The sequence below is a fragment of the Poecilia reticulata genome, chromosome 8 (assembly GCF_904066995.2).
Source record: "Poecilia reticulata chromosome 8, P_reticulata-male-v2, whole genome shotgun sequence".
NCBI classification, from domain to species: Eukaryota; Metazoa; Chordata; class Actinopteri; order Cyprinodontiformes; family Poeciliidae; genus Poecilia; species Poecilia reticulata.
The window spans coordinates 14,051,750-14,074,065 of record NC_088837.1 but is presented as its reverse complement, the minus strand read 5'-3'; the positions used below and the strand labels follow the sequence as shown (position 1 = coordinate 14,074,065).

The following is a 22,316-nucleotide window of genomic DNA, read 5'->3' as shown; positions in this document are numbered from 1 at the left end:
TAAGATTTTCACTTATACATATGAAACCATAATTTATTTTATTTAAAAGAAAAATATATCCAAACGAACCTTGTCGTATACATAAAAAAAGAAGTAATTGCATCTAGTTGTGCCAAGCATTTGCTATAATTAACCAAGAGTATCTAACACCATTGTGAATTATTTTTAACTTTAATTAGGAAAACAATAAACCCCAGGAACCCATAAATTTTGTTAAAATTCTGTCTTTAGTTTGAACTAAAATAATTCATAGGAAAAAACACAAAAACACCTAGGGGTCAGAGTTTTAATGATTTGTTTAAACTTAAATAAAAAGTATTGGTGTTGGTATTGGATCAATACCAAAATATGCAGTAGTGCACACCTCTATTACATCGTCGGAAATTCACACTACTATTTGTATTCACTGTTGAAAAGACACAATATATTCAACCTTCATTTATGTACCATCTGTGATAAAAATAACACACACGGACAACATCTTTGTATCACTTTTTAATGGAATTAAAAGGTTTTATTATGCTCAGAGATACACAGTTCTTGATCTTTGGAGTCTTTAGGCAACGCCCAGTGTCCTGTATGTGGAGGCTGTGGAGTTCAATGCACTGTTTCAGTCACATTTTCTGTTGCATGAGAGGAATTTGACCAGCCAAGAGAAGAAGTTCCGGGTCTTCTTTGCTGATGTCTTGCGAACTTTAACTTCCACAAAATCAGAAGGATTCCGGTCCATGCTGAAAATACCTTTTCTCTCTGCAGCGGAGCATTTCTTGGGAGTTTCAGTATCAGTGAACCTGGCTTTTTCTGACGAAACATCTTCCGTGTCAGCTCTGTCTTTTCTGCCTTGATCAGCAGAAGAATATGGCTTTACTTTGATAATGGTCCTTTCTTTCCACTCTATATCTTTCAGAGGTTTTCCAGAGGTTTTTGACTGAGACCCCTTCTGCCCACTTCTGTGTCCAAAGGCTGGGTCAAATGAAATGCAAAAAAGTTGTTTTAAAATTTGAAGCAAATGAAAAAAACGTACTCCACGGTTTTGGAGACAAGGTCTTACCTGGGGGTATAAATTTACTCTTGCCTGAAGTTTTGACAATAGTTTCAGCTGAATCTTGGTAAGCAAAAATATAAGGCCTCACTTTGATGACGGTCCTCCCCATCTGCTCCTTATCTGGAAAAAGGTTTATCATCTGTACTGGAAATAATTTTTAGTATTTGATATATATATATATTCTCAACGGTTTCAGGTAAAGATGCACCGACCCAATAATAGTATCTGTATTAGTACTGATATTGAAAAAAAATTCTAAATTTTGTATCGTGACCATGTGCCTCCTGAGTGAAGGTGCCCCCCTCCACCCCTTCATTCTTCAAATCAGACAAAATTGGTGTCAAATGTTTGGGTTATGTTTGTGCTGGTTTGTGCAGCAAAGATTTCCGTTTGTGCCACTGTCATCCATCCATCCATCCATTTTCTTCCGCTTATCCAGGATCAGGTCGCGGGGGCAGCAGCTTCAGAAGGGAGGCCCAGACTTCTTCCAGCTCCTCCGGGGGAACCCCAAGGCGTTCCCAGGCCAGCTCTCTCTTCACCACGACAGACCGGTACAGCGCCCATTTCACAACAGACGCTGCCCCAATCCGCCTGTCGATCTCCCGCTCCCTTCTTACCTCATTCGTGAACAAGATCCCCAGATACTTAAACTCCTCCACTGGAGGCAAGACGGCCCCCTGACCCGGAGAAGGCACTCTACCCTTTTCCGGCTCAAGACCATGGCCTCGGATTTGGAGGCACTGAGCCTCATCCCAGCCGCTTCACACTCGGCTGCGAACCATTCCAGCGAGAGCTGCAGATCACGATCTGATGAAGCCAACAGGACCACATCATCTGCAAAAAGCAGAGATACGATCCTAAGGCAACCAAAACAGATCCCCTCAACACCTCAGCTGCGCCTAGAAATTCTGTCCATGAAAGTAATGAACAGAATCGGTGACAAAGGGCAGCCTTGGCGGAGTCCAATTCTCACCAGAAACGAGCACGACTTAGTGCCGGCAATGCGGACCAGACTCTGACACCAGTCATACAGGGACCTGACAGCCCATATCAAAGGGCCTGGTACCCCATACTCCCGGAAAAGCCCCCACATAGTCCCCCTAGGGACACGGTCGAATGCCTTCTCCAAGTCCACAAAACACATGTAGACGGATTGGGCAAACTCCCATGCACCCTCCAGGACCCTGCTGAGGGTGTAGAGCTGGTCCAGTGTTCCACGACCAGGACGCAAACCACACTGCTCTTCCTCAATCCGAGGTTCGACTATCTGACGAACCCTCCTCTCCAGGACCCCTGAGCAGACCTTACCAGGGAGGCTTAAGAGTGTGACTCCCCTGTAATTGGAGCACACCCTCCGGTCCCCCTTTTTAAACAGGGGGACCACCACCCCAGTCTGCCAATCCAGGGAAACTGCCCCTGATGTCCATGCGATATTGGAGAGTCACGTAAGCCAACACAACCCCGCAACATCCAGAGCCTTAAGGAACTCCGGGCGGATCTCATCCACCCCCGGGGCCCTGCCACCGAGGAGCTTTTTGACCACCTCGGCGACCTCGTCCCCAGAGATTGGAGAGCCCAACCCAGAGTCCCCAGGCTCAGCTTTCTCAACAGAAGGCATGTTGGTGGGATTGAGGAGGTCTTCGAAGTATTCCGCCCACCTGCCCACAACGTCCCGAGTTGAGGTCAGCAGCACACCATCCCCACTATAAACAGTGTTGGTGCTGCACTGCTTTCCCCTCCTGAGACGGCGGATGGTGGACCAGAATTGCCTCGAAGCCGTGCCGCTATCATTTTAAAGATATTAAGAAATTTTTCCAGAAGTCATAAAAGGTCAACCAGCACCCCAAACAAAAATGTTTGCTGCACTAACCAGTACAAACGTAGTCAACTTGATTGACACCAGTTTTGTCTGCTCTGAAAAAGGAGGGGCGGGGGTCTGATCTATTCAGCCTAATTCTATGTGTTGTGCTTTGAGCGACATCATGCTTTATTATTTATTTTACATTGTACTTAGGAGTTCTAATTGCATTTTCTAAACCATTTGGAAGAAGGTTTGTCGCAATTTATTTTTACACGTTTGCCCATCTATTGGTGTAATTAAGTATGCTGTACTGGTGCCGTGTTATCAAATAAATTTGTTATTCAGTACATTTGCTTGACTCTAAAAAAATATTTAGAGTCGATTCTGCACCGATTACTGTATTAGATCAGTATTCAGTACAGATTCTACACCTCCGATATCTGTATCGGTATCAGAAGTGAAAAAGTGGATCGGTGCATCCTTTGTTTTAAGTGCTAACGCGTTAGTGTGAGCTTCACCTGAGGGTTCATTGTTTCTTCCATCAGCTGCAGTGTCTGTCTGGTCTGCACCTTCTTGCTGAGCTTTAAAACAGGATCTTAGTTTTATTAAGGCCCTTCTTGGCTGTTCTTTATCTGAAAAAGAGGGTTTGTAAAAGTGGCTGCAATGTTTGATGATGGGATTTTTGTATTAATTATGAGGACAGAATCTCTAGCCTCACCTGGCAGGCTTTCGGCTGCATCTTCCATTGTTCTTCCAACTTCTTCACTTGAAATTACATTCTGGTCTACTGCAAACTCGTGAATGTTGCAGTCAGTCACCATTTTTGAAGCTGATGATTCATTGGAGTTATCTTTCCCACCTGAGAAACTTTTCATAGTTATGAAACGATGACAGAGAGCCTCTCCTGGGGTGATCCGGGCATCTGGATCTACCAACAGTATTTGATTTAGCAGACTAATAAATCCAAGGGACTCTTCATGCTCCATTGGGTCTGTCGGCCTTGGCCGAGTCTTGAGCAGGTCATCGAGGCCGCGAATACGGTTGTAAATGCCGCTTTTAAATTGCGTTCCATACCCTGTTGCGTTTGTATATTCAGCTGGCGTATTGAGTCTGAACATACAGTGAGAAGAGCCAGTGAGTTTAGTGAAGAAGTGTTGCACATCCATGCCATCTTTCAACACATCATCTGGGGGTTGACCATGAATCTGGACGATAGCCCTAATGACTTCATATACGCAGTGTGTAGGATAGAGGTTGTAACCAAGGTACATGTAGGCCAAACTGCAACCCAGAGACCACATGTCGACACTTTCATTCATTTTTAGACCCAAAATTACTTCAGGGGCCCGGTAACCAATGGCTTGAACAGTGCCCACAAACCACAGTTTGGACACTTTCACAGCCAACCCAAAGTCAATCAACTTCACTTTCAAAGGCTGTGACCTATGGTTGACAAACATGATGTTGTCTGGCTTAATGTCAGCATGAACCAGACCGGCACTTTTCAAAGCATTCAAAGCTACAAGCAACTGTTGAGCAATTACTCTGATGTCAGGAAGACTGAGCGGTACAAAATCTCTGCTCTTTATGAAGTCAAAGACACTCACGTCCAGAATTTCAAAGGCCAAACAGAAGTAACCTTTATATTTGAAGCTTTCAATGAACTTCAGCAAGTTGTTTTTTTCAGGGTCGAGTTGTAGGATTTTCCTCAGTATTTTTGCCTCTTTTTTTCCTTCTTTGAAGCAGTCTTTACGCAAAACCTTCACAGCCACAAGCTCTTCGCTGTCAAGCTTGGTGCACTTGACCACTTTCCCATAGGAGCCCTCACCCAGGAACCCTTCAGTGTGGTACACCGATAGCTTACCTTGAAGAACCACATATTTCTCAAGTTTGATATTGAGCTTTGTCCCTTCTTCCATGATATTCTTTAAATTCGCTATCTCTAGGTTGAATGGCAAAAGCAAAATGCAAGTCTTAAGTTGGCTCTTCTGAAGCAAGTGTTGAAGAGAAAATGGAATGTCATTCTGTCATAAGCGACAGAATGAAGTTGACAGGTTGCTTCGTTGCGTTCTTGCTGACGGAACATTGACATAAGCCACGCCCACAATTCGCACGATCAGAAAATTAGACATTTTACATTTTATTAGAAATAAAAATACAACAAGTAATCAAAAATGTGGGAAAGATTGGAACATAACAAGTATCCCAAACAACCATTGGCTTAATTGGCAACCTGCCTGTGCTCTAATTAATAATATTGGGCAAATAAATAATTGTTCAATTTACAGGCCATTAACAGTGGGATCATTGTACAGCAATAACAGTTCCTGTATGGGTCTGAATTATTGAAAAACACTTCATATCTAAATGCGGCCCTAGTTGCAGGGACAGCATGGTGTGTTTTTAATTATCATTGTGTATTTAAAAGGTCTCATAAAAATGTTTGATCCGGTTCACAGCCAATATTCGACTTTCATGGTTATTACACTGTTCATATTTCAACTGTTAAGCATTATTGTCATGCAAAGATCCCACTTCATTACAAATGTATTTATGTAAAAATTTCTTTTTTTAATTGTACCTTAAATTTAAATAATCCTCAAAACAAATTTGGCTAATTTGAAAATGTTAGTTTGTTTTTTAATTAAATAAAAAGATCGTCAGAATAATTATGTAATTTTGAATCAATATTCATTTTTTTTGGTCATAATTCTTACTTCAAAATTAACTGTACCAACTGTTGTCTTTTGTTGGTTTAAACGGGGTTGGGTTGGTTGGTTCGCAAAAAATAAAAAAATAAAAAGTTATACTTGTTTATAGACTAAAGGACAAAAAGAAGCATTAAGAAACAAATGCATAGATTAAATTAATTAATTGATAGAAATAGCTGGGGGAAAATGTTTTGGTCTGACTTTTGGTATGCTCATGTATCCAAATTAAAATTCAATTCAATTTCATTTCATTTTAAAAATGAAATCATCCCTGAATCTTCCTAATACTAAAAATAAAATACAAAAGTTTCCAGAGCGAAGATATTGTTAAAACGTTTAAATAGAATAATGTTTGCTATGCTTGTCATCCGTTTCTGTGCTGCTGTGCTGCTTGTGCTGCTGTAATTTCTTTGTTACTAATTAAACAGGTTCTTCGGTCCGAAAGAAAAAGCTAAAGAATTATCATCAATTAGGTCTCGTTGATGAAAATATAAGCTCATACTAACCACAAGATGGCAGTAGAGCATTAAACACTGAGCTGGGCAAACAATAATTTGAAATATATACCCGATAGCTGGGTAAACATTCCAGCCTGTCGGTTTAGCTGTTTAATGTCACATTAAATATTCTCAATCGAATTTTAAATAATTCATTAATGTCTTGTTGGAAACTGTTTGTGCGTCAGTATCTTTAGTCAACAGCAGAGGGCAGCAGTGAGCCCCAGCAGCCGCAGCATGAAGAATCCGGAGGAGGAAGATGTGGGAGGAAACAAAGAGGAGTGCTTATTTAAAGGGTGTGTTCCTCACCATGGTTTGTAAGAGCGGTGGGTAGCTTCACGATTTGGTGTTTTATGCTGAGAGCAGCGAGGAGCTGAAGGTCAAAGCAGGGTCACTGTGAGCGCTTTTTCCAGGTATGTGGATCCAGCAGAACTTCGTCGTGACTCCAGAAACATGAAGTTTAGGTCTGTTTCTGATCGTATACGTGTCAGTAAAGTGTCTCGGATTGCGTAAGCCTTCATTTCAGTATTATTTTAATTAAATGGATACTAATTCGGATTTAGACTGCATCTATTTGTAAAGACCTGTTGGATGGACTCGTGATGGCTCTTCTGTTTCAGACGTGCGCATGAACACGTATCCCTTCACCACTTAGGTTTATTTATGTTTTACAACTCCTCAGCGCATTCATTCCTCTTACAGTATTAATAATAATTTAATTGCAAACGTTTGAATGTTTGCATTTAAACCTTAGGTTTTGAGTGTGTCTATGTTTTCGGATTGTATGGGTGTAATTAGTACAGGTACAAATTGCATATTTTTGGTGTGTAAAGTGTCCTGAGATGTCATTTATTGCTGACCTGACTCAATTTATTGTAGCCTATTAATTTATTGTAGCCTATTATGACCGAAAGATGTATTAGTAAACCTCAATCAAGTTAAGATTTGTCTTATATAGTGAATCGTTTGGAAAAATCCAACATATCCGCCACCTTGAAATCTTTGTTGTGAGGAATTTTTGAATTGGTTGAAAGCCACTCTAAGGATATTCTCTTGGATATAAAGCTAGGTTTCTAATTTTCATTTAAGGTGGAAAGAAACAAACATGGAAAGAAACAAACATTTTCAATATTTAAATCAGAAAACGTTTATTTATCTGTTTCCTGTTTAAATATGTGACTAAGCATCTTAAAGAAACTGCACAGTTGAATTTGTCAAAAGAACACACACACCTATTCATCAAAATGAACTGAAATGTAACCCTGTGTGTGTAAGTAATCTACTTAAGAGTTTTACTTTTTGAATTGCATTTCAACTGCAAAATAAAATGTTTACTCTTTTGCCTCCCCGTCTGCATCAAGGTTGAGTTGTGTATTCAAGAAGGTGCAGCTGGTGTTATTGGACAGTCAGATAAAGGGGAAAAAAAGCTTTTAAATTGAAAGTTTTGTACAAGAATTCAGAGGCACTGTCGGGTTAAGAACTATGAATCTCTCTGAAGAGTTTTTTGTGGCTGATTTTGTTTTCCCAGGTGTGTTGAGATGCAGCGTAACGGCAGCAACGGCAGCTTGACCCAGCAGCTGGGAGAAAGATGGCTGACCTTGATGAACCGCCTTCAAGAGGATCCCAAGGTCAACCCAAACGCCCCACCTGTATTTGACTGACGTTCCTCAGTCATCCATTGTGTTTTCTCTATTTATTTGGCAAATCGAAGAGCTTTCAGGTGTGTTGTTTTCCTCTTCTACAGATTGCACAGGTGATGAGTACAAAGGCCGGGCAGTACCTCCGCCGTCGGCCTTTCTTAGCTCTCGCCCTGCTGCTGTTCAGCGCCATGGCTGCTCTACCTGTTGGGCTCTTCCTCTTCTTTGCCCTCATTACGATAGTTATGTCGGTTGTGGGGTTTGTTTTCTTTGAGGGTACGTTGCAGATCTCAAATTCAACAATGTGTGTGTGTGTGTGTGTGTGTTTGCTTTTTTTTTTTTCTTTCTACTTCAAGCTGTTTTTAATTCTTCCATTTAGCGTTTTTGCTGATTGTTGGAGGAATGACTCTGCTGTCTGTGCTCTCCGGCATCGCCCTCTTCTCCCTGGTGGTCTCGATCATCGTTACCAGTGTGTTCGTCACCATTCCCACCCTGCTGAGGCGTTACTACCCTGATGTGACAAAGGTAAAGGGAACAACCCCATACAGATGTAGAGTGCCTCTTTTTAACATTTAAACCAGAAACATTTCCTTATTTTATTGGGAATGTGAAGAAAGCAATTGTTGAAGGGAAGCTATAAGTAGTCATGTTTGGATTTTGGCCCAAGATGTGTAGAAACCATGAGGGTTCTGATCAGATGAGACAAGAGGTGAACTTTTCTGCAGGCACGCACACACCATGCAGCAGAAAACTCGCACTCCACATAACTGAATGTGCCATCCTCATGGCGAAACATGCTGCGGTAAGATCTCTTAAAGAAGATGCAAAAGATTAGAAACTGGAGAGGAGGGTCTCCTTGCTTCATCCCTGAAGATGCAGCCAGACCTACAGTGAAAAAGTGTAGATCACACCCTTCAGCGGTGAAAAGCAGCCAGAATAAAAATGCATTGTAAAATCTACAGTTTGTGGCCTCTATTATTAACTTTTGACCGTCATTTGTTTCCTTTTCTCCTGAACTAGAAGAAGAAGAGCGAAGAAGAGACTCCAGGACTGAAGCAGTAGGGAAATGTCCCCATCTTCTCTCTGCCTGGCGTTTTGGCGCCGCTCAACAGAAGATGCTCAGGATCTGAGCCGCTAAGCTCCAAACCTCTGTCAAGGTCTCTTCTTTATGAACACCAAGTGTCCTTGCTGCTTCAGGGAAAGGAGTGTGAAGTTTTATTTGTTTACAGTGCAATATGTGTATGAGTGTCTGTACTGCTCACGTCTCCCAATCGGGCTTAAGAGCTGATCTCTGTTGAACAGGTCAAATCTTCATCCTGTTTCAGGACAGTGATGCAGCTACATCAGCACATTTTCTCCAAATCTGTTCTAGGTCCATTTTTAGTTACAAAAAGTATGCATTATATTTATATAGTTTGTTAAATATTAATATTACACAGTAAAAAGCTTATTAGATCACTTGTCTCCTTCATGGTAATTTTAATCATTTCTAGGAATCTAATATTCCTTTTTCTTACAAGAAATCCTAGAGGCAAATGTGGTGAGACCATGCTTAAACTAATCGGAGCATTAAACATTTAGTCATCCTCATGTGAGCTGATGTTTGATGCTTTCTGGCCTGGAGGAGGAGAGATTTTAACCCAGACTTTGTTTTATGTGGTGTCTCCTGCCAAAATGTCTACGTTTATGTTAAGAATTGTTTCAGGTTTTTTGTTTTGTTTGCATCATATTTATCATCCAAGTTTTAATTTTGCTCTCAATGCATTAATGCTAACGCATCAGTCAATGAAGTAAAAGTATTTTTTATCTTACATTCTTTCATTCATAATTCTATAGGTATTTAAACCTGTAGAAAAACTATTATCTGACAATAACAGCTCAGTTTTAGAAGGAATGTGTTTATTCTAGTGCTTCAGGGAACCAATGCAAAACACTTAATGCTGACAATTAAAGAGATTTTTTTTTCTTATTGTTTTATTTGTACTTGAACTGACCAAAGTGTCAAGACATTGAGACTTCCTGCCATGCACATGGGGCGTTTGCTTCCAGCATTATGTGGGACAAAAGCCAAGATTTTCCGGCGGAAAGTTGCTTTAACATGCGATCAATTATCATGAACCTATTGACAAGTTTGATCATGTGAATGAACATTTGAAAACTGACGTAAAAAAATTATTCACCGATTTCAATCTCCATAAACACGTTCACTGAATTCTGTGCTCCTCTTCAGACTAAGCTGCTTTTTCTAAAGGTTTGTTCTAAAACACTGCTTGTGGTGTTTTGAAGTACAGTTTTGTAAAATCTGTTTTAAGACATTTTGTGTATAATTATCATATTTTGCTTTCTTTCTTCATTTGAGTTTTCCACATATTGGAACGAAATAAATAGATTTTGTTTAAAATGGCCTTCATATACAGTACTTTGCAACTGCACTCATACAGCACAATGATTTACTGATTTTGAGGTGGTCTTATGCAATACACAAACACAAAGTAAATATTTAAGAGGAAATAAAAACTTATGGTTTTAATACGTTTTTATAAAAAAAAAAAAAAACTATAAATATTCCCTGATAGTCTAGAAAAAGACGACATATGAAGAGAATGGGTCGAGAGGAGCAGCTGCAGAAAAACCAAGGCTTGAGAATTGCTTGACAGGAAAAACGTGTTTTGCTGTCTACAAATTTGGTCTGTGTCATAAATGGGCAAAAATAAAAGCCACAAGTCCTGTTTCCAATCTGCCACAACTCAAGGACGGGACAGAGAACGCATGTGGAAGAAGGTCTTCCTGTTCGATGAAACCAAAAATATAACATTTTGACTACCTGTAAAAAACTGCAGGTAAAGACGTATCCCAAAATACTTGCGGGTGAAGGTGCTTCGAAAAACTATTATAAAGACAATTTCCATGCCACACTTCTCAGATTTTTATTTGTGAAAAATTTTTAAACGGTGTCATTTTCCTTCCTCCTCCCAGTTATGCACTCCTTGTGTTTGTGTCACATGACACCAGCGAAATACATCAAAGTTTGTGAAAAAACTATCGGTGGATTTGTGGAGTGGTTGGCCAAAATACAATTTGCTCGATCTGTGTCGAGGGCTGCACATTCTTAGAAGTTTTTGTTTTATGAAACGGTAATGTTTCCATCACCTAAATTTTGCTTAAAATGTAGACTTTAAACTTTAATGAAGTAGACAGCAGAATTAAACAGAAAAGTTAAGACATACATCAAAATTGATGAAAGTATTTGGGATTTCCTCTCAAGTTTGTGAAAAGCATCCTCTCTTCTGTCGAGGTCAGCTGACTGATTCAGTCCTTTCAGAACATTCCCCTTCATCTTTATCTCTGGTTTTGTGTCATAATCCAGTCCGACATCCATTTAAATCTCCTGGTTCTCCTTAATGGTGTCTCTTTCCATGAATGACCCTTAGCATGAATTTGCTGCACCTAGTTTAAAGTTTCTTGCTCTGCAGGTATTTGAAGTTTGAGGCAAATGATAAAACCTGAGGTGGGACCTGATGGTGAATTTTCAAAAGGTACTTTTGATCTCTCAACCTTATTATGTTTCACTTAGGTTAAACATAATTAGGTCTGCTGTGTTTCTTGGTCTTCTTGTAGCTGCTGGTTCGCTGTTTTCTAACAAACTATTAAGGTCTTCATAGAACAGCTGGATTTCTACTGAGCTTAATTATAATACTATATACATGATTTCTGAAGGCAACTGATTGCACCAGATTAAAAATTGTATCGTGATAAAAGTTGAACAAAAATGCATAAAAAATTTTGAATTTTTTTTTTTTGCCTCAATTATGCACCATTTGTCAAACATCAAATTCTAACAAAATCCCTCAAGATCAGTGGTTGTGTGACAAAATAGATTAAAAAAAGTATGAATATTTTTTATAAGGAATTTTACAATTATATGCAGTGAACTTCCAGTTTTTTTTCTCAGTAAACAAACAAGCCACTTAATATCAATTATAATAAAATCTTTAATGGAGGTGATATCATGCAAAAAGAAAACAAAAAAAAAAATTTGACAAAATTTGGAAACCCCTATAAGAATGCCCACTTAGATAAAGTTGACGGGGCCTTATGATTTAACAGAAATGCACTCGTAGAACAACATCACACCTACTCAGTTAGAAAGCAACAATAAAAAAAAGGCAGAACCGTGCTCAAAAGCTCATTTAGAACAGAAACCAAATCAGCTGAGATACAAAAGTTAGTCAACATGCCAGAGGATTTTTCTAAGAAACATGGCAATCTTTTCTTTTTTACCCCAGTTTCAGGTCTGGAAAAAAAACTATGGAGAAACTACTGGAAGGTGTTCATGAGTTTGGTTCTGGAGTGCAATAACAGCTAAAACCAGGTCTGAGGCTCAATCTGCTCCGAAAATGTGACAATGCATCGTTTTAGGATTTTATTGAACTCTACATATAAGTGATAAAGACTAGTGAACACATCTGAAATTGAATTTTAAACAAAATGAGCACCATTTGAAAATACTGATGTGCCAAAATGATTGCTGGTACTTTGATCATCCAGTCTATACTTTACATCTTATAGTCAAAATCCCTCTATGAGCTCCCCGTAAAAATGTGATTTTTAAACAAGTATAACCTGTTAAAAGGTTTAGTTTCATCTTACTAAAGCAAAATTTACACAAAAAAAATGCATTTCTAATATTGGCTTCATTGAATGTTTTCCCTCAAAGCATATTTGCTTATAGCTACACAAATAATCGAAAGATTTTTAGATAAATGAACAAAAACAGAGAAAATGGACATAATCCTCATCAGGCACTCTGATACATTATGCTCTATCACTCTTTAATAAGACTGTACATTTGTGCATTTTCTTACTTTACCAAGTTAAAGTCAAACAAGGTACTCAGAGTCTACCTTTTGTGTGACGTAATAACAGAAAACAAGGGTATACACCTCACATGTAAAAAAAATAAGAAAGGAGCAATGTATCCTATTTTGAACAGCAATGAAAAGAAGTTTTAAGGCAAGATGCTGAACACAGTAATCCAAAAGTCGATGATCTTTGTTCAGCGCCGGTGTTTTGTTGGCATTTACCAGTTCCATGAGCAATCATCAAGACGACTAGTGTTTTTATTCCCCCCAGTAGTTGGCTGTTTCAGGCATCTGTCGTTCATGAGACTCCACAACGTCATCTCCGCGCCCCCTGAGTCTGCTGGAACTGCTCGGTCTCCTCCAGTCTGTCTTTATGCCGGCAGGCTCAACTTCTTACCTTTCAACACTGCAGGGAGGAAAAAAAAAACAAAAACTTACATGTCACTTAGAAACCATAACTAGAACTGTCTAGGTTTGGAAGATGTCCTTTTCATAAATCATTGTCAGATTATTTAAAACCACAAACTGAAGCAAAGTGCTGAGCATGAAAAGGAAACATAAGATTCAAAAGCATTAAAAACTTAAGTAGTAATGAAACTGACTGTTTTATAAGAAGTGTTTTTTTTTTTGCAGTGTCACCACAGACATTTTGGTCCTTTAAGAAGCTTTAGATTAGTTTTAAGGCATGGATTTAGTTTTTAAGCATAGTTCATAAATTTCCAATGGTTACTCTAAAAGCTTGTATACATTCAAAAGCCATTTTAGTTGTGCATTTGGGTTTATTACAATTTAGGAACACCCAACTGTGTCCAGGTTTTAACCATCTACATGCTGATTATTATTTTATATTTTTTAGGTAGCCCTTCTTTCACTTACCTATTTTGTGCAATGAACAATCAACTGACAACTAAAATCACAGCACAGGTTTACTAATATTTCTCATTTCAAAATCCCAGGATCAAATTTCAAATTTTTTGTGGCCATTTAAAAACAAATTGAGTACATTTGACTATTAAACATTTGCCTATAGTGGAATGTTATTGTCTGCATGTTTCACAAATCTTAAAAACACAATATTGATAGTGGATTTTCATTTAACAATTTGGTAAAGGGCCATTTCCCAATTTTATTTGGCATCTGGACCTTCTTCAAAACCTGCATGCAAACTTATAAATAAGTAAATAGTTCTGAAATGTCTCTACTGAAATTATTGTCTATAAGTAAGTCACAGCAAGTGAAAACTCAAAAATCTTAGAATATACAGCATGTTTATAAGTTGGCTGTGGTATCCAGTGGATAGTTGTGACGTCAATACCTTGAAAAGATCTTGAACTGTGGCAAATTATTTTAGCTACGTCTCAGGCACATGAGAGGAAATTCACGAAGCACGCCAAGTGTTTCAGCACAACAATTTTTCTGTGAGGAACTGGGACTATTTATCCTCTGATTTATTGCAGAATGCCGGGATCATAATCGGCAAATATGCCTCGAGAAAAAAATAATTGCTCTTTTCAGAAATTTTAGATGACCGAAACCTTCGATCATCTAAGGATGAACTTTCCAGTGAGGTTTTTCAGTGAACAAGCAAAGAAGATAAATTGAATGAATGTTATTCTAGGACAGTGGTTCTTAACCTTTTTTGAGGTACCAAACCCACCAGTTTCATATGCGCACTCACTGAACCCTTCTGTAGTGATAAATAAAATATGATTTTTTTTCTCCCCGCAAATTCAAGGCATAGGGGGTGACCCAACTAGACTCTAGTTGGGTCACCCCAAGATCGCCAAGTTTTCTTAAAAGGTAGAGTCTCTGAGAACAGTTCTTCAAAATATAGTCAGTGTTTTCAGCAAAGTTGAGCTGACTGTCCAGGAACGACCCAAGGAATTTAAAATTTGCCACAGTTTCAACGGGTTGTCCATCAAGAGAAACTGGAACCATTTTACGGTCTTGTTTAGATCATTTAATTAGCTCTACATTCTTAAGAGAATGAAAAATTAATAATAAATAATAAAGACTTTGCGGTATTCTGATTTAGTAATGTAATTATATTAGTTGTGTTACCACCTCCTCACCACTAGAGGCAGTAGCAGGCCCGAAAAGATGCGACTAAGGAGCAGATTTAGAAGTACAGCGAAAGCTACAGAATTTGGTCAAAACTGTGAGCTTTGCTGAAGTAATTAAAGACACAAATTCAAATCCATGCTGAGAGTGGAGCTCCTTCAATCAGGGCTCCTCCGCAGCTCTGATTGGCTAAGCTATGTAACGTGATCCTCTGCAGCAAATGATGGCAAAGCGGGGCGCGCCATCACGACTTTACACAAGTGTGTCTTTACTTCCGCGGCAGAGGCTCCACCGAACCCCTGAGACTGACTCATCGAACCCCTGGGGTTCGATCGAACCCAGGTTAAGAACCACTGTTCTAGGAAGAGACATACCAGAAACCATCCAACTAATGAGAAGTAACAAATTATCCCAACAAGTGACCAAGAATTCACTTTCAATTCGTCTATAAACAATAAAGCAGATGTTCATCCTTTTTTTAATGCTTTGAGCCATCGTATTTGGCACATGTTCATACAATCTCCAGGTAGAAATTGAGAACATGACCCACCTTTGGTAACATAAAGGTAGAAGAAGTCACAGTAGAGGACAGTCTGGACCACGCCAGCCACAATGGCGATCATGTCGAAGAAACCCTCGAAGTAGTAACGCCAAATCCAGTTGAATAGGTAGAGGGCCCGATACAGGCCCAGGCAGAACAGGTAGTGGGTGGTGATGGTTTCGGCCTCTCCAGTCTTGCTGATCATGAAGAGCTGTGGCAGGATTGCCACAGACTCCAGGTAGATGGAGAACGTCCAAAGGATCTGCAGACAAAGAGATTTTAGTTTAAAACACCACAGAAAACAAGTCGGCAATATGTTCTGAATAATTATCGTTGACAAAGTCAATATTGTTAATCCACCATTTTTATATTTAAAATTTCCAGTGGGAGGAAAAAAAAACACGAGCCCCCCCCACCATCATTGATCCTCTGCCGTGCTTGACCACGAGGATCTTCTCCACATACTCAATATATTCTCATTATGAATCACTCTTTATAACCGATACAAGTTAGTCTGTATACCCCCCAGCAATTTTAAACACACCTCAAGGGGAGAGAAGTCATGGTTGATGAGAACAGCAAGACCCCCAACAGGAACAATCAGGAACTCCACCCTGAAACTGTCATGGTTTCCATCGTAGGTGGCCCTGAACTTCATGTAGATCAGGTAAACGGTGGCGTACGAACAGCCGATGTATATTACCTGGTGAGCAGCAAAGAAGCGCTCATCAGTGGCGACGCACAAAGAAACAGCACCTGTGTGTTTGGTTAACAGTTACCTCACCTTCATGGATGTGTTGTACAGCGAGATAAAAGAGGTGAGGAGATCCAGGTAACGTGTGGTGAACACCAGGGCAAAGAGAATTTGGCTCTTCCCAGAGATGCCTTTAACAGGAAAATATCAGCAGATACAAAGTTTCAGTTCAGTAGACTGTGGGCTGAAAAATAGTCTGGATAACTCATAAGTCAGGCTTTTCATTGTAGCATACTGACATCTACTGGAAATGACTTCAAACCATCCCAAAAATATGTTTTTGATACCAAATCCCTTGGATATGATCCTCAATTTACTTTGAAACTTGTGTAAAGCTGTATAAGAAAAAAATACTTCTAGCTTTTTTTTGGAAACTGGACCTTAATCAGGCTAACTGACCAAACGCTCAGATATCAAATTGTGGGTGTTTGTACACAATAACCCACAATTAAGTTTTCTGTAGTGAATTAGATTAAGAATCGTTTTAAATGTGTCGAAAGCAAATACTCAAAAGGCTATAAATCAGATTTCTCAAATTGAACATTCTTATAAAGTATTGACCCTATATCTGTAATCTAACACGTGAAAATACGAGGGAATTTGAAAACCTTGTTTTGTATACAAACAATTTGTTAATCAGAAATGTTCAATTTTCTGAATAAATGTCCAGTACATAGTGCTGTTCTCTGGACTGCATCGTTTCATACTGTCTCTGCTGTTGGTCACTGATATTGGCTATTGTGTGATATTGTGACGTTTTAAACTTTTTACATCATATTTTTTGCAACAATTGACGTTATACACTACTGTGACAAAAACTATTTCCCTCCGTGGATTGTTACAGTATCCGTTTCGCCTTAATTTAAAAGAGAAACCTTTAGCGTGTTGCTAACTTCCGTAGCTTCTCCTGTAGCGCCACGTCAGAGAGCAGACCAAAAAAGTCAATCCACAAGCCTCAGAGCAGGATCTCTGGGGGTGTAGAGCTGGCAAACCCACCCAGTGTGAACTCAGCAGTTTATATTTAAAAGATTAACTTAACCTAATCATAAATAATAATAATAATAATAATCTCTACTAAGCAGCACAAATACAACGGAATGCAGCTCGCAGCAAATCAAACCACAGTTACTCAGCAAAGATCATCGATATAACGTTACAACAGTAGACATTCCCCCAAGCTACATCCGTCTTCAAATGAACAGAAATCATTACATTAGGCGGACTGTTTTGTGGATGTGTGGAATTACAAACAGCAGTTTTTGACTGCTAACAGTTAGCTCTACTTTTAGCCGTTAGCCTTTGGCTCAAATGAATGACCAGTACCATTAGCATGTGAAGCTAGCTGGCAGAAAGGCTACTGATCAAGACTCATAACACACATTCTAGTTGAAGACACAGGTCAAGCTTAGCAAATGTCATCAGGAACGCCACACTGTAGCATATGATAATACGACAATACTAAAGTCGAAGCTCACCTGCACAAGATCTGCTTTTCCATATTTTAAGTAGCAGGATGATGATAGCAGCCAGATGAGAGAGGTCTCCTGTCAGTCTGAAGACGTTCATTGTTGCAGAGAGGAAATACAAGCGGAAAGAGCTTGGAAGATAAAGGTTTCACTATTTACTCCGACTCAAAGTGACGCGTTCTGCTGCCTTGTAAGTCTTCTCCTAGTAACTTAGAGGGGGACACAAATCTGCGGGATCCACAGGGTTGAAAATATGGCGAAGGTGCAGGTCGACGTGGAAGGGGGCGGGCTGATAACACAAAGCTCATCTCTGATTGGACGGAAACGTGACTGACGGCGCAAATGGCCCCGCCTACAGAAATTGAACTGTCCAGAAGAGGGAACATCACAAGCGCTTATACGGTAGGTCATTTTGTTCATTTTCTTTCATAATTTTTGCATGGTAGTAAGAATTAGTATAGGTAGAGAAAGCTGATAAAGGAGCTTTCCGCGGCAGGTTATAATGCATTACAAGCCAATATCAGCTCTAAGAGTACTAATGACGTCTCACGGCTCCTTTTCAGGGTGAATTCATATTTTTGATAATTTTGCATCTTTTCAGTTTAAGCACTAGGCCTTTTTATTCTTAATAGCACAAAGTAGAGTAAAATAGATAAGAAGAATCGATTAATATGTTTTTTTCTTTTTTAAAAAACAAATGAATGTGAAAAGTGTGGTAATCATTTGTATTCAGCTCCTATTACTCTTATACTCCAAAATAAAATCCCAATGCAAGCAATTGTCTTAAAAAGGCAGTTATAGAGAAAACAGTGTACCTGCGCATGACTGTGTGGCACAACAAAGAGCATGAGGTTCAAGGAGAGCATCAATAAAGAGGTATCCCAAAATCTACAGGACAACTATTTGCAGTAGATCACAGATCTGATCCTTATGGAAAAGTGACAATAAGCCATAGTAAAAAAAAATAAATAAAGGTTTATTACAAACCATGCACAGTGAATATCTAGAAACCTTAAGAGTGGCGACATCATGTTTTGAAAATGTTTTTTTGTGCGCAGGACAGCCACAAAGTTATGGTATGTCGACAAGGGAAAGAATATGTGCAATTAAACCTTCTGGCTTACAATACAAAGTGGAACAAAATTATCACTGCAAATTACTCTAAGCAAACTATTTTCACATAGCGACTCTTCAGCAAGGAATAGGGAAGTAGGAGAGACTTAATGGAAAAATGGATATAAATAAAGGACAATCCTGGAAGAAAACCTGCAGAAAAACAACCCTAAAACAAACAACTGGAGCTATAATGGAAAAGTTTAGGCCAAAATAAATCCATGTGCAAATCCATGCAAAACATAGGCCTTAATTCAACAGGAAACCTGTCGCAATCATTAAAAATTGTGGTTAATAGATTTCCTCCATCCAATTTGACTGGAATTGAGAAATTTTGGAATATATATACACATGTCCCATAAAATCCTAATAAAATACATTGACATTTTGTAGAATTGCAAAATGTGAAAAAGTTAAGCGGCTGTGACACGGTAATAAGCTTAGAAATGTATTCAACTCAAAATGTTGTAGCTGTAATTTGCTTAGTAGAGTTAAATAAGGAAGTTAGAATTGAGGAAGCTTAATACAACCTTCTTCCCATGTTGTAGTCATTTCTCATCACCTCATTCAGGAAATCATAAGATCACTCACAAGCTACAGACATGAAGCGAATGCTTTGGCTGCCTTTTCTGCTTGTGCCCCTCTCCCGGACAGGTAAGAAATTAACATATCTTTTGGTGAATTACATACCTATTGATTCCCCAGTTCCACATTAGTAAAATGTAAATACTTGAAAGCGACTTTAATGTGACAGCAAACCTGCTATTGTTCTAAAAGACTTTAAAGATGGAAGTTACTCAAAGGTTATTTTTTGCTCTATATTCCAGGACACACACAAAAATCAGAGGGATGCTTGTTTCAGAAGCAACAGTTAATGTGGAAAAATATAGGTGAAAAAGCTGTTCTAAATTGCAGCATTTATTCACACTGTTCAGCTGGAGAACTGGAGTTCGAATGGTTTCTTGTTAAAAAGGATTCCTATAAGCGTCTTATGCAGACCCAAAGGTACAACATACAAAAAAATATTTTAAACATCGATTCTGTTAATGGCAACGACACTGGGCTTTACCTCTGTGCTGCAAAAGAGACAGAATGCTGCCAACCGTTTGTAGCAAATGGGACACTTCTTGTAGTGGGAGGTAAGGAGACCGTAACCTTGGAAAAAAATACAGCTTATCGACGCTTTGGAACTAATTTCTTCTTTTATGTTCCAGGAAAACCTAAGGTAATGCTGTGGACGATTCTTGTGTGGGTGTTATTTACCCTCTTAGCCATCTACAGCTTGGCTTTGGTTACCCTCATCATAGTAAGGAAGGTAAATCATCAATATCTCTAATGTCAACAATCATGCATACAAAACAAAAACTGAAAGTTTGCAATAAACTTTTATTTTTCTGTTTCCAGCGGGACTGTAACTTGACCTCCAGCGACAAGAGCCCTAAAACTGAAACGGTAATTGAAGTGTGTCTTTTTTTAAAATTGTGTTTCTATTGTGTAAACTGTTTTCTAAATGAGGGGAAAAGCCCATGCGTAAAAAGAGGAACAAAATCGAAGGCGCAGTAAATCCCTGACTGAAAACACCGCGACTGCAACACTCGACATACCTTCAAATACACGTGACAAAAATTAAACCTCTGCATATGTTTTATTGATCATTTGAAACATTTTCCAGCAGAATAGCGTAAGGAAGAAAACACAGTTCAGAGACGTACTGCAAGAACTCCACAGCAGGTCGATGGTGAACAAAAGGAAACAAAGCACAAGAGGAAACGGCTCCCAAGTTGGGGTAAATTATGTTGCAGCACACCAGCGTCAAAATTACTCAACAGAAACACTGCAATAACATCTACTGTTGCATTATCTTTAAACAGAAAAAAAAATGTGTTAATGTCTTTCCAGGCAGTAAGTGGGCACGGCAACATCTCTACCGACGACATCTACCAAAATGTCTAATGGTCATCTCACCCTGTTAAATAACAGGAGGATGTTACAAAGCTACGAAACATGTGTCTGAGGTGACTGTTCTGTTGCAAATGTTAGGACAAATGAGTCAGAGGACTGGTTGGATCTTTACTCAAGTTTATCAATGAAATGAGACATTTACTGCACAGTAATGATGCTGACTCAGGGTTTTCAGCAGCGTCACATTGACTGTCTCTTTCCATAGTTCTGTTCAAACTTTTTTGCTCAGTTGAACTAGTCCATGCAAGTTTATTCTTGAGCTGTAATTGGAGGCATTTATGCAGCGCAGAACAGAGGATTAAATGAGAAATAGTTGTTTTAAGCTGTCAACATAGATCCAAAAGTTGAACATGGCATGCATGCTTATGTAATAGGTGGTTTTAGACAGCAACATTAGTAAAATAATACCGTTTAGCAGTGCTGTGTAAAGATCCTATTTAAGATTTTGTTGTAAGGTTAATGTTTTCTTTCTTTTCTTTTTATTTTTAATTCAGTTTGTGAATCTTAAAAGTCCTGTCACGCTCTGTAAATGATTGACACTGTATTGCCAGAAGTTTTGGTCACTTGCTTTTAATATGAACTTTGATGACGTCCCGTTTTAATTGCAGATTTAGGAGTTTGTTCATGAGAATTTTTGAACCATTATTCCAGAAGTGCATTAATGAGGTCAGACACTGATGTTGGACGACTTTGGTCACAGTCTCATTCATCCTAAAGATGTTCTGTCGGGCTGAAATCGGTAATTTGTGCAGGGCAGCCAAGTTCTTTCACACCAGACAAGATTATCCATCACTTTATGGGTTTTGGTTTATGGTTTGGTGCCCAGTCACAGAAGTGAACATCCCAAAATTGTTCCTACACAGGCAAACATTGTTTTGGTATGTAAAGCTTCTTTCAGTTGAACTAATATTCCTTCTTTACCAAACTTTTATATTGACACAAAGTAGTCATGGAAAACCAGACTTTGGTGGGTTGCATTGTTTTCATACAGAGAGCCATGATTCATCACTGCAAAGAAGATGGTCATAATGTCTTATATATATTTTTAGAAACTGGTTGATTTTTTTTTCTATTTGAAAGAAAAAACTGCATTTTTGAACCAATAAAATACTTTTATAATTAATGTGTGAAAGAAATCTTGTATTAAAGAGTTTGTTCTGTTAGTTTTATTCTGCTACATTTAAATTTCTAACACATCAATAAGGCTTGGGATGTAGCATAGAAAATTGTTGTGATATTCCTACAAAGCCTTGAGAATAAAATGAAAATATTGCAAATGTCTCTAAAAACAGTAGAAATCGTTAAATCTTTTGAACATAAATGTTATTGCACATTGCACTGCACAATCCAGTTTTATCATAAACCTGGTTATGGCAAAGTTTTTATATGCCTTTTTCCTTTCATAGTCTTTGGTGCTGCTGCAATGCAAAGATATCATGCTGTTCTTTAAAATGCTTTCTGTTGTGCATTTGTGATAACTGATCAGCAGTTTCAGTAGAAAGTTTGGTTTCTTTAACTTCCTCTTTGAGAACTTAAAACTGCTCACACTCCATGTTCCCTCTGTGTTACATAGTACTGGACTGTGACAATAATTTGTCTATTCTGGTGTTCAAAATCAGGTTGTTAGCATTCATCTTTGTTAGGTTCTGAACCTATTCTTCATATGCTGTATGCATATCAGTCAGAAGAGCTGTTGCCTGCAGAGACACACCAGGAAGTCTGGTTCCTTGTAGGTAAAACATTAGAAAAATAAAGATGACTTTGGGGAATTTTGCTTGTTACTTTAAGAATCATGTTTAAAATTGGAAATATGTTCAAAATCTCTTTTAATAGTACTTCACAATGATTTGAACAAATAGAAGCACA

The 22,316-nt window shown here is 38.7% G+C and overlaps 3 protein-coding genes across 4 annotated transcripts; 1 reads left to right on the top strand and 2 right to left on the bottom strand.

The window, feature by feature from the left end:
• Nucleotides 1-482: 482 nt before the first annotated feature.
• LOC103469204 (homeodomain-interacting protein kinase 3-like) lies at nt 483-6,231 on the bottom strand. Of its 2 annotated transcripts, none has more exons than XM_017306088.2 (4): nt 3,565-6,231; nt 3,365-3,478; nt 1,052-1,189; nt 483-963 (listed from the first exon to the last, which is right to left on the bottom strand). In XM_017306088.2, exons 1-4 carry the CDS (start codon nt 4,763-4,765, stop codon nt 611-613), a joined length of 1,806 nt encoding a protein of 601 aa, XP_017161577.2. In that variant the 5' UTR covers nt 4,766-6,231; the 3' UTR covers nt 483-610. The 2 variants fall into 2 exon arrangements, with proteins under 2 accessions (XP_017161577.2, XP_008414956.2); XM_008416734.3 differs by having other exon boundaries at nt 1,052-1,165; nt 3,565-6,230.
• Nucleotides 6,232-6,280: 49 nt separating this feature from the next.
• On the top strand, nt 6,281-9,660 carry LOC103469205 (lipid droplet assembly factor 1). The gene is made up of 5 exons (XM_008416737.3): nt 6,281-6,467; nt 7,583-7,682; nt 7,799-7,967; nt 8,071-8,216; nt 8,712-9,660. The coding sequence occupies exons 2-5, from the start codon at nt 7,593-7,595 to the stop codon at nt 8,751-8,753; spliced, it is 447 nt and encodes a 148-aa protein (XP_008414959.2). The 5' UTR covers nt 6,281-6,467; nt 7,583-7,592; the 3' UTR covers nt 8,754-9,660.
• Nucleotides 9,661-11,665: 2,005 nt separating this feature from the next.
• Nucleotides 11,666-17,663, bottom strand: LOC103469206 (ER lumen protein-retaining receptor 2). Its single transcript, XM_008416738.3, has 5 exons — nt 17,385-17,663; nt 15,940-16,040; nt 15,700-15,858; nt 15,165-15,417; nt 11,666-12,959 (listed from the first exon to the last, which is right to left on the bottom strand). Exons 1-5 carry the CDS (start codon nt 17,473-17,475, stop codon nt 12,925-12,927), a joined length of 639 nt encoding a protein of 212 aa, XP_008414960.1. The 5' UTR covers nt 17,476-17,663; the 3' UTR covers nt 11,666-12,924.
• Between the last annotated feature and the right edge of the window lie 4,653 nt (nt 17,664-22,316).

Bases quoted from the DNA above. Each gene is read 5' to 3' on its own strand.
- LOC103469206 (XM_008416738.3), bottom strand. From the start codon at position 17,475: ATGAACGTCTTCAGACTGACAGGAGACCTCTCTCATCTGGCTGCTATC. The intron at 15,859-15,939 runs GTGAGGTAACTG...GCTGCTCACCAG, and splicing joins TGTACAACACATCCATGAAG to GTAATATACATCGGCTGTTC. The intron at 15,418-15,699 runs GTGTGTTTAAAA...CTTTGTCTGCAG, and splicing joins ATGACTTCTCTCCCCTTGAG to ATCCTTTGGACGTTCTCCAT.
- LOC103469204 (XM_017306088.2), bottom strand. From the start codon at position 4,765: ATGGAAGAAGGGACAAAGCTCAATATCAAACTTGAGAAATATGTGGTT. The intron at 3,479-3,564 runs GTGAGGCTAGAG...CCTCTTTTTCAG, and splicing joins TGCAGCCGAAAGCCTGCCAG to ATAAAGAACAGCCAAGAAGG. The intron at 964-1,051 runs GTAAGACCTTGT...CATTTGACCCAG, and splicing joins GAGTAAATTTATACCCCCAG to CCTTTGGACACAGAAGTGGG.
- LOC103469205 (XM_008416737.3), top strand. From the start codon at position 7,593: ATGCAGCGTAACGGCAGCAACGGCAGCTTGACCCAGCAGCTGGGAGAA. The intron at 7,683-7,798 runs GTCAACCCAAAC...CCTCTTCTACAG, and splicing joins GCCTTCAAGAGGATCCCAAG to ATTGCACAGGTGATGAGTAC. The intron at 8,217-8,711 runs GTAAAGGGAACA...CTCCTGAACTAG, and splicing joins ACTACCCTGATGTGACAAAG to AAGAAGAAGAGCGAAGAAGA.